The sequence below is a fragment of the Eptesicus fuscus genome, chromosome 18 (genome assembly GCF_027574615.1).
Source record: "Eptesicus fuscus isolate TK198812 chromosome 18, DD_ASM_mEF_20220401, whole genome shotgun sequence".
In the NCBI taxonomy this organism is placed as follows: Eukaryota; Metazoa; Chordata; class Mammalia; order Chiroptera; family Vespertilionidae; genus Eptesicus; species Eptesicus fuscus.
The window spans coordinates 53327985-53345959 of record NC_072490.1 but is presented as its reverse complement, the minus strand read 5'-3'; the positions used below and the strand labels follow the sequence as shown (position 1 = coordinate 53345959).

The following is a 17975-nucleotide window of genomic DNA, read 5'->3' as shown; positions in this document are numbered from 1 at the left end:
ACCGGCAGTCGGACATCCCTCTCACAATCTAGGACTGCTGGCGCCTGATTGCCCCTAACCGCTTCTGCCTGCCAGCCTGATCACCCCCTAATCACTCCCCTGCCAGCCTGATTGATGCCTATCTGCTCCCCTGCCAGCCTGATTGCCCCTAACTGCCCTTCCCTGCAGGCCTGGTCACCCCTAACTGCCCTCCCCTGCAGGCCTGGTCCCCCCAACTGCTCTCCCCTGCAGGCCTGGGTCCTCCCCCCCCCCCCAACTGCCCTTCCCTGCAGGTCCGATCCCTCCCAATTTCCCTTCTCTGCCAGCCTTGTCACCCCTAACTGCCCTCCCCTGCAGGCTTGATCACCTCCAACTTCCCTCCCTTGCAGGCCTGGTCCCTCCCAACTGCCCTCCCCTGCTGGCCATCTTATGACAGCCATCTTGTGTCCACATGGGGACAGGATCTTTGACCACATGGGGGCAGCCATCTTGTGAGTTGGAGTGACAGTCAATTTGCATATTACTCTTTTATTAGATAGGATAATACTTATATATGGCTAGATATTGTGTATGATGCATAGCAGATGCTCAGTAAAAGTAGTTATGACTTTTCTAGAAATAGCAGGGACGTTCTCTCAAGCTGGGATATCCTCTCAACAATATCCTTTCATTATAGCCACATGGGTAGTAATGGATATTAAATCCTTGTACCCAGGACTGTCACAGGTGGCCACCCAGCTTATGCTCTAGGTCCGTGGTCGGCAAACTGCGCTCGCGAGCCACATGCGGCTCTTTGGCCCCCTTGAGTGTGGCTCTTCCACAAAATACCACAGCCTGGGCAAGTCTATTTTAAAGAAGTGGCATTAGAAGAAGTTTAAGTTTAAAAAATTTGACTCTCAAAAGAAATTTCAATCGTTGTACTGTTGATATTTGGCTCTGTTGACTAATGAGTTTGCCGACCACTGCTCTAAGCAGCTTCTAGGTTACCTATTGGCATTGAGGTCAGTGTGAATGGTGCCCCCTGGGGTTGTGCAGTGTACAACCTTCATAACCACAGGGCTGCTCTGCTTGCAACCAGGATCCTAAATGTCAGTCCTTTTTCATCTTTGTCCTCAGATGAGCATGTCCTAGTTTTGTTCATTTTACCTTCTCCTAGCTGGGCTTTTTCATCAGTATCGATCAGGGCTTAGCAGATTTCTACCTGCAGATCGAATCTGGCCTGTAGCCTGTTTTTACAAATCAAGTTTTATTGGAATGCAGTCATACCCGTTCACTTGCTATCGTCTACGGCTCCTCTTGCAGCTACTGCGACAGAGCAGAGTGGTTGCAACAAAGACTGTACGGCCCCAGAAGCTGAAAATATTTACTACCTGGTCCTTTACCAAGAAAGTTTGTTGAACCCTGGTATTGACGACTGTCTAGCCAAATATCTGTTTTTCTTAATTCCAGAGAAGGTTAATGGCTGATGCCTGTTTTTTGTTTTGTCTTTCCCTCGCCCCTCTCATATCACTGGGCCAGGAGGTGGGGGAGATGTTTTTTCTGATTCTCATCACCAATTCCAGACTATTCTCCCTCCTTGCTCTGCCAAATCCTGTTTCCCAATTTACAAGCTTGTGACCTTGGCCAGGTTACCTATACTTTCCAAGCCTCAGTGTTGTGTGTGTGTGTGTGTGTGTGTTTTAATTTAAGTATAAATAGGAATGCCTACCACATGCGCTTGTGATAAAGGACAAAATGAATTAATGTTAGAGAAATCCTGAAATCATAGTTGCAAACTCAATGCGTGCCAGGGTGGGGAGGCAGGAAATAGAAATTAAGACAGGTAACAGATGCCTACTTCCTAAAAGTAGGTCAAGTTCAATTTTTGAAAATAAACACACCAGGCCAAATGAATCCCACCTGAAGGCCAAGTTTGACCCACCTTTTTACCTAGAGGGTGGCTGAAACATGGTAGGCATTTGGTTAATATTAGATTTCTTTGGAAGCCCACCACACTCAGTCCGTCAGTCAGTGACTCCTGCTGTCATGCCTATGGCATTCACTCAGCACGTCTGTCCTGAGCCCTCCATCCAGGCGCTGTGTGAGACGGGATGGACCCTGCGCCCAGGCTGTTTTACAAAACAGGCAGACAAACGATGGGATTAACTGCAAACTGGGAAATGTGGTATGAAGACAAAGAAAGGAATGAGATTTTTTCTTAGTGGACAAGGAGCTGGGAATTCACTCTAGTAAAGAGGAGGTATATGAGAGTGATGGTTAAGAGCTGGTTCTGGAGCCTAATTTCCTGGCTGTGTGACCTGAAGACAGTATTGCTCCTACCCCACAGGGCTACTGAGAGGGTTAACGGAGTTAATGCATTGAAAGCACTGGGGTCATTCCCCAGCACGGGGTCTGTGCTCCGGAGGGGAGCAGTGTGGCAGGCCAGGGCTCTACATGTGAATTTGGTATCTAATGTTCCAATGGAGGTGACCAACTTTTCCCAGTCTGCCCAGAACTTCCCCTAGATTGGTTGCTGGAAGTCCTGGGACCTGGGAAATGTGCCCGCTCTGGGCAAATCTGTAGTCACCCCAGTGCTACTTCCAGCTGTTAAGTAGCTGTGTGACTTCGAGGCCACCTTATTCCTTCTCGGGATCTGTAAACTGAGGGCGGCTCTGAAACAGGCGCTGTGGACACGTGCTGGGCCTCGCCCCAGGGTTTCTGGCCCAGCAGGCCTGGGGTGGGGCTGACCACTGCACTAGAGGAGCACGAAGGTCCATTTGTCTTCTAAGTGTCTGTGATTTTAGTCTGCTTCCTGTGAGCTGCTTTGGTCCTTATAGAAAAATGGGATATATATAGGTATATATCCACATATTCATTCAATCATGGGTTCATTTGATACTATTTATTGAACACCTGCTATTTGCCAGGTACTCTTCTAGATGCCTGGTAGCTAGCAGTCAACAAAAGCACGAGATTGCAAACTCCCTGATGGCTGGGACACAGCTGACTGGGCTCTGAACCCTACCACACCCCTCCCCATTGTCATGCATATTGGAGGCACTTAACAAATTGGAGCTGGAAAAGAGTGGGAGCTAAGGCCTAGGGAAGCAGGGAGCTGTGCCCGCAGCCCTGACACCCAGAGGGCTCCTGGGTAGGTAGGTGAGTCAGTCTGTGCCCAAGAGATACAATGCCTACCACCCTCACCCCCTTCCAAAGGCACGCACCCAAACTCCATATCCCAATGCCAGTTTTATGGCTGGGATTCCACTTTCTGAGATTCATCCACTTGTCTCTTGTGAAAAATAATGTGAACAATCTGAGCCCCGCCTGACCATTTCAGGAAGAAAGCAATAGGACTTCAATTGTGTTGTTCTTCCAGCTATTCCTTTCCTGCCAGCTACGTGGGAGAACCTGCCTGGTATAACTAAGCAGATGCTGTGCACATCTCAGACCTGTGCCCTCGGGAGGAGAGAGGCAGCTCATTTTCTGGTCTGCAGAAGAACCAGGATGTTTGTAACACAGGAGGTTCTGTTCAGAACACCACACCGCCAGTTGGCATGTTGCATTCAATCAAGGGTCCTGACGAGCATGTCAGGAAGGTCAACTGATAACATTATTTTTTGACATCCCTAACGACAGGCGTATTTGATTAGACTTCATTCCCCCTCCCATATCTACTCATGCTTTCCTGCATGTCCGCGGAACCACACTTGTCTCAGTTATCCATGGCTGCATAACAAATCACCCCAAAACTGAGTGGCTTGAAACGAAGTTCATTTTTGCTGGTCACCGTTTTGTGGGTTAAGGAATTTGGGCAAGGCTCGGTGGGGATGGCTTATCTCTGCCCGTGTGGCACTGGCGAGGCTCACCCAGGCAGTTGCAGTTAGCTGGTGGCTGAGCTGGGCTGACAGGCCACAATGGCTTCAGGCTGGTGCTTGGGGTTAAGGTGCTGGCTGCTGGCCGAGCTGCCCAGCTTTCTTCCACACAGCCTCTCTCTCCTCGTGGTCTCCTCCTCCGGGGCCTGCATGTCTGAGAGACCCTGGACTTCTTTACATGCAGCTCGGGAAGGAAGAGAGTGAGAGTTGAAGCTGCCAGGCTCAGAACTGGCACAGTGTCACTTCCACCACTTTCTATTGATCCAAGCAAGTCACAGGCCATCCCTGATTCAAGGAGGGAGGGGACATACAGGGAGAAATTAGTGGTGGCCTCCTCTGCAGGCAATTCACCTACACACTTGCCTCCTCTGGATGTTTGCCAACGCACTTCCCATAAGAAAGAATCGTGTTGTTTTAGGGGGGATCTGCAGGCAAGGCAAAGATTTTTCTTTGATTTAGAGCACCTAAGTCCAAGAAGAGTGTCCGAACTCACAGGGAAATATGGCCAGCCAAATGATTATCTAAAGCTCATGGGTAAGAATGACAGTGGACAGCACGTAGTGTATCTCTATATGTTTATGATAAATTTGAAATGTGTCAAAAACCCAACTGTTCTTTTGGAAACAAATACGACAGGCAATAAATTCCCAAATGCTTTTCTTACTAGTCTGAATGCCTCTCAAAGAAAAAGCTCAACAGCAAGAGAGGATTTTACCAAAATCTCATGGGCAGTAGATGTTTTGGATGCTCTTCAGTTAAGGGGCAATAATGCCAACCACATGTTTGCTTATATTTTTGAAATTATTATACTAAGGGCTTGTGAGAATATGGACAATGTACATAAAAATACACAGAGCGCAGAGTATGGGCTCTCTTGGCAGTGACGGGGGGGGGGTAGTCACAGGAGGGGTGTTCACGGGGCACATAGGGTGGCACATAGGGTGACACGGTGCTTCTTAACATCTCACTCTACAAGCAAATCACCCATGGGCCTTACCAAGGGCCAGATCCCAGTCCAGTGGGGTGGGGGGTGTGTGGGGGGGGAGCGGAGGCTGAGATTCACATTCTAACAACCTTCAGGTGACGTTGATGCTGCAGGTGCACAGATTTGAAGAGCCAGCTTGTAAAAGATGGGGGAGGGGTGCTTGAGCAGCAAATGTTGCCTCTGTGCCTACCACGTGCCTCAGACTGTGCTCGACAACAGGGATATCGAGATAGGCTGAGACTCAGACTCTGAACGAGTTTAGAAGGAGAGAGCAACACAAACATCATTCAGTTAGAGTGATGAGAGAGGTTCGGGTTATGGTGCCTGTGGTGGCTTCCCTGTTAGCACAGCTTTGGGTTCCTGACTCAATCCCTAACGAGGACTGAGTTGGGTAAGTGGACTGACCAGGTCTCAGGAACTCCACCTAGAAGGTGAGCTAGGTGCCTGTCTCATAGAATTCTTATGCGACTTCAGTGAAATTAAGCCATCCTGTGAAACAGTGCCTCGCACCTAGTAAGTGCTCAGTAATCATGAACCGTTATTATTACATAAATGCTGCTGTGCGTGGTGGAGGGAAAGGCTAATATATGTACCTTAAATCCAGAAGGGAATTCTGGAAAGCTATTAGCAAATATGGAAAAGGAAATAAATTATGTCCATTCTCACGTTATCCTTGAGAAACAAGCATCATGACACATCTCGTAAGACGTGTACTGGACATCAAGGGTGTGACAGGGGTTGAGATGGAACTTTGATTTAAGGTTGCATTTATTCTTGACCCTGTAATCTTGACACATCACTTACCCTCAGCTTTTCCATCTATAAAGTGGGGATAATCACAATGATCATTGTGCTGCTCCAAGTGACAGTGGCAAAGGCAGCAGGTTGGGGGTGAGAGCTGCAGTCACTGGAGCGAAGTGGCTGCCTCCACCACGGACAATCACTCCAGAATCTCAGAAACTTTAAATGCTGAAAGAACAAAGAGAAATTTTAAACCCTTCTTGATTCTTTTAGCGAACCAGTTAAAACTGCAGATTCACAAGGCAAGGGCTGGCGTGCAGGTCCTCGGCTGTGTTAGAAGGTGGGCTCTGGTGAGTGTTGGCCTCTGGTTGGTGATGCTGAGAAGCAGAGGCCAGGGCCGCAGCTGGGCTGCAGGCACCAGCCCGTCTTGCTGCAGAAATGCAGCAGCTGCACTTGGCATTGTTGGGCATTAACCATATTCCCAGTAGCCAGAGATTGCACAACAAGACACACCTCTTCCCACATCCACCAAAAAAAAAAAAAAAAAAAAAATCTTGGAATGGGGAACAGAGAAATCTCGAAATGATCTCTTATGTTCCATCCACGGCCTCATTAGCTCCCCCTTACCTCCCTCACCAATCCATCTCTTTGACAAGATTGTGCAAGGAAGGAGTTAATGAGTACACAGCTTTATTTTCCTTGGACAAGAGATACAAAACAGGCTTAGGGCAGGGCTGTCATCACCCAGCCAGTCTCCAGGGGTTTTACAGGTAATTATTAACTCTTTGTGGCATTCCTTGGGGGGCGGGGGGCTCCATGCTGCAAGCACCTACCAAGATTTTCCATCTGTAGTGTGTATGTGGGCGCTAACATTTTCAGTGTTCACATTCACGAATACCTTAAAAGGACCCTGAGAAGTGTGTCCCCCGAAGAGTTTGTAAAGCCCCTTGCATCTGAGGTCACAGTGGATCCTCCCTTAACCGTCTTAGCACTCGGGTCAGAAGCACCCCTCTCTTTGCTTCCCTGTGAGGAAACGGGGGCTTAGAGAACGGAGATGAGTGGGCCGAGGTTTCCCGAGGAAGAAGACCTGGCTAGACCTGGGCCTTCTGAGCCTTCCGAGCGCTGCCTGGTGCTCTTCTTGTGCCCCGAGCACAATGTAGACCTCTACCCGCGGGCAAGCCCCCTCAGGCCCGCATTCTGTGACGCCACCAGCAGTCGCCACCATTCAGTCCCCTGGAATTGGTGTTTTCTAAAAAATACCTGTGATCAACCTGCTTCCTTGATATTTTGTCATTGGGTTCTCTCCCCACTTGATCATTTGCGGCCATTTAAATGCTGGGTTCCTCTCTTATAATGGGTTTAAGATGGTTAACTGCTAGGGCTTCTGCATTTCAGACAGACCTGCAGTCACTTTCATCAGGGGTTTAATTTGATGCTGGCCCTGGAGTTTGGTCTCTGGTAGGTTAAAACACACCAGAAAACTGAGAGTGCCTGGATAACCCCTTTAAGGAATAAGTATTCAAAATTACGAAAAGGTCAGTGGAGGAAAGCGAGGCCCTGGAGTGCCCAGATCGAAAAGGTCAGTGGAGGAAAGCGAGGCCCTGGAGTGCCCAGATCGACGAGACCAGGCCCCTTCCCGTAAGCAGGGCCACAGCCGTCCTAGGAACTGGCCGTTGTTCAGGTGCCTCTGATCCTAGGCGGTTGCGACAAGTGAATTCTCCCCTGAGCTTGACATCGCTGCGCGAAGCCCGCACTCCTCTCCGTCACAAGCAGGTTGCTAGCGTGCGGGCAAACTTCCATACGTGGTGTGGGGAGCAGACATGACGTCATGGACAGAGGAACTGCCAAGGCTCAGGCGCCCGGGGCCCCCCAGAGTTCCTGGGTTTTGGAATCCTCTTCTCCGGCTACGTGGTAACCAGACCACAGGGGATGCCTGAGACTGTGGGCACAGCCTGACCTCGCAGGCTCTCAGTCCTGTCCTCCAGCACCCTCGCGTCCCTAAAGAGCATCATACGGGCACACCCACAGCAGCTGGAACACATTTGACAAGAAATATCCATTTTACAATACTAAGAGTGGAACAAACCTGAAAGGTGATTGTAAGTCAGCAGCTCAAGTTCAATGAGTTAAATTTCTTTTTTGCTGCATATGCTGTTTCATTGGGGGGGAGGGGCGAAGAGAATGACAGTTTTGTTTAGGGAGAAGTTTCTGGCTATTTGGCATTAAATAAATTACTGTTTGTTGTTCTTTGGCCTGGGAAAATTTAAGAACCACTGATATAGAGGACTTCATAAATTTGGAGTCCTTTAAACTGCATTCCTCTGCTTATTATTATTTTACCAAAAGGCATTACAACAAAGAGATATACTTCTTGTCCAGTTGGAAGGTTTATGTTTATGTGGATTACAAATGAAACACCAAAGCTGGTTAAAGCCCTAGGTAGTCTGGGTCAGGTGCAGTATTTTTCAGATAATGCTTCTTGGGAATCATGTTTGGATTTATTTACACACATATTTGAGCATTGCTTTGGGCATGAATGCTGAGATGATGTGAGAGAGAGAGAGAGAGAGAGAGAGAGAAGAGAGAGAGAGAGAGAGGAAGGAGGAGGAGAAAGGAGGGAGAGAGGGGAGGGAAGGGAAAAGAGAGGGGGGGAGGGAGAGAGAGAGAGGGAGAGGGAGATGATGCACCATTATCTGATAGCATAATGAATCAGAAGAAAGGAAAGGAGTAAAAAGAAAGGGAGGAAGAATAAAAAGAAAACAGCAACCTCTTGACTATCAAGCCCAAACCCGAGTTTGGTTAAAGAAAAGAGGGAAAGTTTGACATCTCAATTAAAGCACCCCCGCTCCTTGGAATGTGTCAAAAATGGAACAAAACCCTTTAAACACTTTGTGCTTTCTCTTCCTGAGAAACGTCTCCTCCCCCTTTGTTTTCATAAAACAGAAGTCAGATTTTATTTGCTGGAGCAAATGTTTTTCAACAGACTCAACTTGCTTAATTTTCCTGACAGTGTGTGCAGTTATGTTAGAAATTTGCATTCTCCTGGGAAGGGACGTGAGACACCAGTAAACCAAAACGGCCAGAGGGGCAGTTATATATATTTCTGTGCTAATCCCCCCCAACCCCCTTTCACTGTGTATGCCTGCCCCTCAGCAGGTGCCTGCCTTGCTGTTTCAATGCACTGTCATAACACTTGGTTACTATGTTCCAACCTTACTGTAAACCTCAAAGTTAGAAGCTTTGTAACAATTATTATTTCTCTTTTTACTCTCTTATGAGTACTCCATCTATAGCTTCTTGAAAACTGGCTTTAAAGAAAGCTTTGATTTAAACAAACAAGTAACCCCAGAACTGCCCTACAACTAACTGGGGCGGCGTGGTGGGGTGAGGTGGAGGCGAGGGTGGGAGCGCAGTACACATTCATTTTGGAAATCAAGGACATGGTGCTGGATTTAAGAGGTCAAGTACAAGTCAGGAGCGGAAAGGAGGAAGGCTGTCGCTCCTAATGAAATAATGAAAGATGCTCCAGTCAGCAGGACATTTGTCAAGTTTTAAATCTGTGCCTTTGCTCTTAGAAGACACCAGGAACACTGGTGCGGATTTGCTCTAAATCTAAATCTTTGGCCTTGTTTCCAGCCCGGGGAGGAGGAAAGGAACCTTGGGATCTGTAGGCTCCAAAGGGTGGTGGGGTGGGGGGTGGGGAGCCCGTTACGCTCTTAACCCATTTTCTTTTCTCCCCTAGACCCAGAGGGCAGGCAAACCTTTACCACTCTGCCCGCTTTCTCCTGCTCCACCACGGCCCGCACGTCCCCTTTAAGAGCCGGAGGGCGGCTCTCCCTTTCCCCGCCCCGTCCCCCCGCCCTTCACACCTAGGGTGGGAAAAGACAGTGGGGCGGGCGGCCCGAGAGGCGGGAGGGGCGGGATCACGGCGAGCGCTCCAACGGTCGCCCAGGCTGGCCGCCGAGGGCTCGGGCAGCCAATGGGCAGGAGGCGGGGCGTGGCGGGGCGCCGCGGCCAAGCATCCAACGTGGGCCGGCCGGGGGCCGCGGGGCGCCCAGCCCGGGTGTGAGGAGGCGAGCGGCGGGGGCGGGGCCTCGGGGCCCGCGGGGCTGGGTCGGCGGGAGGCGAGCGGCGAGCGGCTGATTGTTCGGCGCGAGGGCGGCCAGGCTCTCGCAGCGCAGCGCGGAGGAGCCGTGCGCGGTCCGGGACTGCGCGCTCTGCCCCGAGCCCGGGACAGCGGGGCGCACCGGCGCCCGGAGGAGAGCAGGGGCTGCTGCGCGTCCGGACCGAGTTGCTGCGGGAGTCGGAGCCTCGAGGAAGATGCCCACGGGCGCAGAGCCCGGGCTGCGCGGCTGAGCGCCGTCCTCGCAGCGGCGGCGGCACCTGGCGTGCGCGGGAGCCGGGAGCCGGGAGCCGGGAGCCGGCAGCGCGGCGAGAGGACCGGAGCGTCTGCCGAGCGCCCCTGGCCCGGACCCGTGGGGTTCGCAGCGAGCGCGGGCGCGTCGGCCCGTATGGGCGCGGGGTTCGCGGCCCCCTCCGGGCGCTGCCGGGCAGCCCGGGCGCCGGGGGCCCGCTGAGCGCGGAGTCGCCGCTGAGAGAACTTGCGCCGGCGGCCATGCCCCGGCGCGGAGCCTAGTGCCGAGCGGAGCCCGCGGGCCGCCTGCGCCGCGGCCGTCCCGACCTCGCAGCCCCGCGCCGGAGTCCGCGCTCCAGACAAGATGGCGCAGCCGGTCCGGGGAGCGCTCGGAGCCCCGCGCCGCTCGCCTCGCCTGCTCCCCTGGCTGCTGCTGCTGCTGCTGCTCCGGCCGGAGCCCGCCAGGGCCGCGGGCCGGGCGCCCTGCCCCGCCGCCTGCACTTGCGCCGGGGACTCGCTGGACTGCGGCGGGCGCGGGCTGGCGGCGCTGCCCGGGGACCTGCCCGCCTGGACGCAGAGCCTGTGAGTGCCGCGCACCGCGCTGCCCGCGTCCCGGGCGCTGTCACTCGGGGCTGGGGCGGCGGGAGGCTTCTCCGGGGAGGCTGTGCGGGGTCTGTTGGGTGCGTGTGAAGTCGGATGGCCTGGAAAACTTAGCGTGGGTTGCAGTGGGGAGATGGTGCTCAGGGGTTCGGAGGAGAGGCGGGCGGGCGGGCGTGAGAAGCCTGCAGGAGAAGAGTGTGAGCGAGGGTCTGGAGGAGAGAAGAGGGTGCTTGCGGGGTCTGGAGGAGAGCGAGCGTGGGTCGGGAGGGCGATCTGGGAGTGAGCGAGCGTGTCTGGTGTCTGGGGGTGAGAGTGTGAATGAGAGTCCGGAGGTGGGTGTTGCTCGTGTGTGTGTGTGTGTGTGTGTGTGTGTGTGTGTGTGTGTGTGTGGAGAGTGGGAAACATCTGGAGGGGCGCGTGTGAGGAAGTCTGTCTGTGGGTCGCTGGGTCTGTTTCTTTTTCCCACTCCTGTAACCCAACTCTTTGGTGTCTGAGCTCCTTGGCCTTCCAGTGGGTAATGAATGAAGGTGACTCCTGGCTCCAGTCTTGCATTTACATTATTTATTAGTGACTTGGCTCACTCCAGGGCAGAAAGCAGCCTTCTCTGGGGGACCCCCCAAGTAAGAGGACCTTGAGAGTTCCTGGAAATCTGTGACTGCTGGGAGTTTGTCTTTTTCTGCTTGGTTGGCATTTTAGGGAACTGTGTTCCAGACCCTTCCTGCCTGTTCCCTGGGGCCCCCTTGGGCTTGGTGATCCAGTGGGGGAGGCCCACCCTAGCATTTCTGCTTTATAAATGGTGCCAGCTACTTCAGGAGAGGGTGTCAGGGATTTGGTTGATTTAAGCAGCTTGTTTCACCCGAAAGCTTTTTCTTCTGTGTTGTCAGGATTTTGGCCTGTAGGACTGAGTGGGACACTTCTTAAAGGAGATTTGACAGGGGGAAAAACAGACATTTGTAAACATGGTAGAGTATAACTTTTTAAACGTTTAAGCAGTCTGGTCCATGAGTCAAAATCCTGTTCGGTTATCAGTAACTCGCATCTCTGTAGAACTGAGTGCCTTCCAGAAAAGCTGGGCTTGAGCAATCTGCTTTTCAGTTGAGTAATTGGAAATCTTTCCTAGAGCATGGAAGAGGCACAGTGGTAACCTCCGGCATGGCATTCGCCGTGTAAAAAAGAGAAACTGGTGACACAAGTTTTAACCAACACCCGTGGCCTGACCTAAGAAGATGTGGCTGGATATCGGCTGCTGTGATGGGGAGCAAGAGGGGTTAATTCCTTCTCTGTGTGAAGATCTTGTAGCTCTGAAGATGGGCCCAGGTTTACCATGGACCACACTCCACACTTGTTGGGCGAGCAAGTACTACAGAGTTCTGAAGCTGGGCCCTGCAGTTAGGATTAGATTTCCTCTTCCATATTCTGCAGCTGCTGTGGAGTTCAGTGGCTTAGTGAAAACCAGTGGTCACCGTGTGGGTTTTCACTCAGGCAGTGGCCCTGTCAAGTACTGTGAGTACATTGCACTTAGGGAGCCTTTTATTTAGTCGGGCCGTCTGGGGTATTGTGGCTTTTTTCTGTACATGCTCTTCAGGTGGTTTTTTGAAAAGGTCATGAGGGCAGAATGAGAAGAACTCTTCAGTGTCCACCTGTTGGAAGAGTGATTCCCAGTGCCATGTGCCAGTGGCATTGTGGGAAGGCGCTTCGTTCACCAGTGGTGACTTCCCTGAGAGAGGACAGGGTGTCCTCTCATTTGCACTTTTCCTGTGGTCACAAGGTCCACTTTACCTTGCCTTTTAACTTTTTGAGTACATCTACTGGTTGTTTTTTTAAGCATCCTGCTGCCTAGGATGTTTTTACATGGCATAAATACCTCTAAAACTGCAGTCTTTTCTCTTTTTTATAAAAAAATGTTTATTGATTTCAGAGAGGGAGGGAGAGATCAAAACATCATTGATGAGAGAGAATCATTGATTGGCTGCCTCCTACATGCCCACAACTGGAGATCAAGCCGGCACCCATGCATGTGCCCTTGACGGGACTCGAACCTGGGACCCTTCAGTCCACAGGCTGATGCTCTGTCTACTGAGCCAAACTAGCTAGGGCTGCAGTCTTTTCTCTTTTATTCACACGTGATGATCCGTGAATACCAAACGGGGTGTTTGGAGCTTCAGTAGACTTGATTGCACTGATGATAGTGTTAACTGATGAGATTTTAAGATGAGTGTGACTTCTGGCTATACAATTTCAGTACCAAAATGGGGATCCTTTGAAAATTTGGGAAGTTAATATTATTTTTTCTGATTAAAATAATCAGGCTAATATTTTTGTTTCTTTTTTTCTATATACTTCTGATTTCCCATTTAAATCATTAGTCTTACTCTGAATTTTCCATCAGATATATATATGGTTTATATTACTGGCTGTGATTCAGCAAGACTTCAGGGAGAAAGTTTCTGTATATATTATAATAAAATATGTTGTAGTTCACCAAGTTTATATCCTTTGAGTCTATATTGTATCTAGAAAATGCTTTGACCTAATTTATAACCCCATGAACAAGATTTACTGCAGCTAGTTCAATCAGTTTCAGGCTGTGGGTTTGAGACAGAAGGGACCTGTGGCTTTATAGGACTTTTTTGAGGGGGGAGGGTTGGAGCTTTTATAAACAGTGCACCTACTTTGGAGTTGTTCTTAGGCCTAGCATAAGGAAAGTAAAACTTTTTAATAGTGAAGGTAAGTGCAGTTTGAATAGAAGGAATGGAGTTGTCCTGAGCCTGAGGACAACTTACTCAGCACAATAACTTATAGTTATAGCAGTCGAGCTGTAACTGAGTCTGCCATCCCATTACGTAGGTGAGATTGGCATAGTCCAACCAGCACATTCATAAATGGCACCAAGCACTGCCAAGCCTTATTCTAACTTCCCAGAAACTTAGAAGTTTAACTTCTTAGAATTCAGATATTTGCTTTCTTTGAAATTATTTTTGAGAGCATGGCTTCAGAAACTGTTGAAGAAGTATTAAATACAACATGCCTTAGACTCTTATCTGTGGCACCCCACAGCACAGGGTTGCGAGCTTAACTGCTCTCGGAGCTACACGATGGCCCGGGAGGAGGTGACAGAAGGGAAGGGGGCTCTGGAGAAGCACAATTCCCGATTCTCAGTGTGGCAGGAAGACAACCTGGCGTTCAGAAGCCAGGACATTCAGTACGGACACCAGATTGATTATCCTCTGCCACATGAAGAGGAATGTGTTGGTTTGCCTTTATATTATGTCTCCTTATGTGTTTGTGGTACCAAACCCGGGTGCCTTAAATCGTGGGTTTGGGTATGTAAGTGGCGATTACTTTAGAAAAAACACACAAGCCATGGTCGCCTTTGTAGTTGTGAAGCAAAGAGGGCCTTTGTCTTTCAAATTGTACAGCTGTGCTCCAAGGCCCAGGTGTGCAGGGTGCTGTGAATTAAAACTTTGGAAAATACTTCCCATCCTGTTTATGCAAATTAGATTGAAAATGCAGATGACCAAGTTGTTCAGGGACCCAAACTGAGGTTCCTGTGTGTGTGCTTTTTAAGAAGTAGATCATTGTCCTGAGGTCTTCATTTCCTCCGGCTTGTTTCGGTTTTATGTCTCTGTATCATTTAACAAGGACTCAGGAGACAATGAACATCTGCCTCCCTGTCGGATGGGCAAAGGGTGGTTTGGAGCAGCTCATGGGGAAGTGGCAGAGGACCTCTGAAAGGTGAGAGGGCTCGCACTGTTCTGCTTTAGCTGGAGCTCCGAGGCCTGTGGCGCCAATGTCAGAAGCATGGCCTTGCTTCTCCGGGAACACCTGTGGGTAGCTAGTTCCCCGACACCTTTTTTCTGAGGAAGGGGAAGCCTCTGGCAAACGAAATTGGTTGCCTTGAGAGAAAGTCCCCCTGACATGAAATCACAGCCATAAAATCTAATCTTTGAGTGCTCCGAGACCCCCCCCCCCCCCCCCCCGCTGTGCTGGCAGTGTCCCTCTTGCCTTTAGGGTGTCGGAGCTGTTCTTGCCTCCTTTTCAAGCGACGGTTTTAAACAGAAGTGTGTTCATCTCTTTCCATAATTACATTTGGTTTTTTAATGTATTGTTGGCAGTAATCTTCACCTTGAGAAAGATGAAGACAGCTGGTTCCTAGGGGCCGTCCCAGTGTGGGGCGTCCCAGCTCTTCTCCCCAGGCGGGAGGGTCCCCCTGCAGTGTTAATGCCTTTGCCTGGTTCCCCACGCAGCCTTCCCTGAGCAGTGGAATGGCCTCTGGCTGACCTTTCTCTCCCTCAGACACATGCTCACAATGAAAGCCCCCCCACCCCATTCTGCAGAGGTGTCTCCTTGGTGCAAAGTCTTTTCAGCACCCTCTCTCTCAGGGTGGACAGGAATGCGAGAGAGCCAGGAGGGTTTTGTGTGACTTAACATTGCACCTGGACCAATTTTGTGCACCTGCTAAAGCCCTGCAGATCTGTTAGCAGGAAGGCGGAAGGAGGTTGTTTAAAATAGCCTCTGGTTATTTTAAAAGTGATATTCACAGGCAAAGGCATCTAGAAAAGGGACTCGTTGAATTGAAAGTCACTATAAGCAATAAGGAATATTGGTTGTCCCAGGACTTTTTAATTCTTTTTGTTTGTTTGTTTGTTTAAAACTCAGAGATTCCTCTGACATACCCCATAAGTTGAACTGCTTTAAGCTTCACGAGCAAGCCTGATTTTCAATTCTTTGAATGAGCTTGGTGACATTTACTCACTGGGGACTTCCCCCTCCTCAATTTGAAACCCTGCAATTTGAAACCCTGGGGGTCTTTTAAAAGCAACAGGACTCTGGGCTGTGTTAATATTCAGAGCTGTTTACAATGGATGCAGTTTCAAAGGCAGAAGGCGGTGCCTTGAGACAAGAGGGAGGAGGGGTGGAGGAAACATTCCCAGCCAGAGGAGGAGAAGTATCTAAAAATCCCCAATGTTCCCTGTCCTGTGGGAAATTCAGGAACTGTTAGTGGGTTTTTTTATGACTTAAGCATGACATTGAGGCAGTGGGGTCCAGTCAGTCTACCTCCTGGCTTCTGTCCCTGTTGCGTGTCAGTAATGTGCTGGTCTCCTACTTTTATTTCGGGGGGGGCGGGGGGGGGGGGGAGTGTGGGAGTTGGTAAGCAGCTCAGATCTGCTGTCATCTCTCCATGCAGAGAAGTAGGACTTGGATTACCAGAGGTTAAAATTTCCACAATAGTTGACTTGCTTGGAACCTGCACTTATTTCTTGTATAACTGCAGAGTGTAGCATAGCTGTCCAGGCTTACCAATTAATTGGCCAATTCTATGACAGGCTGAGAAATGTTCTAGTGAAGAACTTAGTACATCTATTCCTTGTCATTAAGCAAAATGCATGGATAAAGACTGTATAAAAAATGGAAATTGTGGTTTGTATAAGGTCCATTTGGGATTGCCAATTTATATCTTGTTTTTTGTTTGTTTGTTTCTTTGGAGGGCTATGCTTATTTATTTTTCTTATCCAAAAGCTTTATGGTTTATATGTTGATATACTGTTAATTTTTTTTATAATTTAATACTTTATATGTGGTTTCTATCCAAATACCTTATACATTGTCTTCTGAAACACAAGCCATAAACCTAGTCTGTTTATAAAAGTCACCATATTTTCTAAAACACCTGTTACCCATTTCCCTGTGTCCTTCCTCCTGTTCTTGTCAGTGTCCTCTACATGGGCATTTGCTGCCCACCTGTACCCACGTCTTGCTTTGGGTTACTGATGGGCAAAGAATGGGTGAGGGTGAGGTTTTCTTCACCTTTATTCTGTTAAATCGGGGATGTTCTCATCCAGTGATCACACGGAGTGCACACCCTTCACTAGCAGTAGTGATGAAGAATTGAAAATTATTTCTAGGGCCCATTCCTGGCCCCACCACCCTGCAGCGATGTGTGTGATTTGGGGCAGAACCCTTTCCTTTGTTTCTTAAAAGGGAATCATAATATTCTGTCTTAACAGCTGCTGGGAGGACAAAGTTAGAATGACACATGTTTAGCCCAGTTCCACAGTGTGGGTTGGTCACTTTGCTGATGACTCCAGAGCACAGTTTGAAAGTTAAGGCCTCAGTAGATCAAATTATGCATCCTCTCTCATGGCCAGTCTCTCCGAGACTTCCTGGTGACAAAGGCTTTCCTGGGGAAAGTTTACTTTCCTGATATGAAGGCTTCTTTTGGGTTGGGCAGGGTGGCAGGGCTTACACCCACAAGCAGCCTTCTTGAACCATATGGCTTTTGGTGATATGTATAGAGAGAAACAGTAAGACTTCCTGTGCCCTTGGGAGGCTCAGATGGACATGTGGGAAGCTATCAACAGTTGCAACCAATTACACAATTAGCAAAAATTATGGAGGTGGTTTATAAATGTATTCCAGTTGCACAAATACTTTTATTAGCATTATCCTTTTGGGAGGTGGGTGTAGGAAGGAGGCAGGGAAGTGAGAGGCCCTTAAACTAATAATTTTATCCTATTATTTCCCAGGGGTTCATTGAAACTGAGCCTGACCGAGATGCAAGTAACTCCTCTCTGTCAATAGCTCCGAAAAATGCAGGTGTGCTCCTCCAAACCTGGGTTAGGTTACAGGCTGTGGCCGGCTAAACCCTGCGCTGTGCCCACTTCTCTTTGGAAATATTTGAGGGAGGAGGAGGTGCGAGCCGAGGCCACTGTTGGCTTGTATGCAGAGAGCTGGAGAGCTCTGACATTTTTCTTTTGTTTTGGTTTTCTTGCAGTCCCAAGGTAACTTTTAGGGGACCACGGCAGTGAGCACAGAGTCATTTGAGGAATTGGGCCAGGGTGCCACCTGAAGAGCCATGTGCCCTGGCTCCTCTGAGTCCCTTCCTCAGAGCATGGCCACAGCTCACAGCCCTGCCCACATGAACAGCTCCGATTGTTAGCGTCTTTCCTGTTTAATTGAGCACAACCGGTAAAGCTCATTGTGTGAACAACCAACCCGTTCATCCCTGAAAGTCTAGTACATCTTGGTTTCCTTATGAACCAGGATGCAGGTTCCAATCACTGCCTGTTCAGTTTGTTTTGGCAAAAGGTGCCAGTCAGAGAGTTTAAAGAAAGCATGGCCTGTCTCTTTTTAAGCACTCTGCATTGATTAGTCTACATTTTTATCGTGAACAGATCTCTAATCTTTCAAGATGTGCAAGTATTTTTTTTCTCAAGGTTTCACATTATTAGTAAGAAATGAATGAAATGAGGGTCTAACCTGCAAGCAGAATTAGCTGGTTATTGAGAAACAAAGTGGAGATAATAGGTTTTTTTATCTGATTAAAAAAAAGAATCTCGCAACTTCATCTTCTAAGGCTCCATCGTGTAGCATTTAGCAAGTGTCCCCTCATCCCCTTCCTTTCCATTGCTTCTTCCACCAAATTACAATTTGCCCTTCAAATAATTTGCCCCTAACTCGG

General features: G+C 49.4%; 1 protein-coding gene across 2 annotated transcripts in view; it reads left to right on the top strand.

The window, feature by feature from the left end:
• The first annotated feature begins 9706 nt into the window (after window positions 1-9706).
• LRIG1 (leucine rich repeats and immunoglobulin like domains 1) overlaps window positions 9707-17975 on the top strand; it is a 126476-nt gene continuing 118207 nt past the window's right edge. For both annotated transcript variants that reach the window (XM_054708185.1, XM_054708184.1), the window contains exon 1: window positions 9707-10495. In XM_054708185.1, coding sequence (XP_054564160.1) covers window positions 10278-10495 — 218 coding nt within the window. In that variant the 5' untranslated portion in view covers window positions 9707-10277. The remainder of the gene's footprint in view (window positions 10496-17975) is intronic.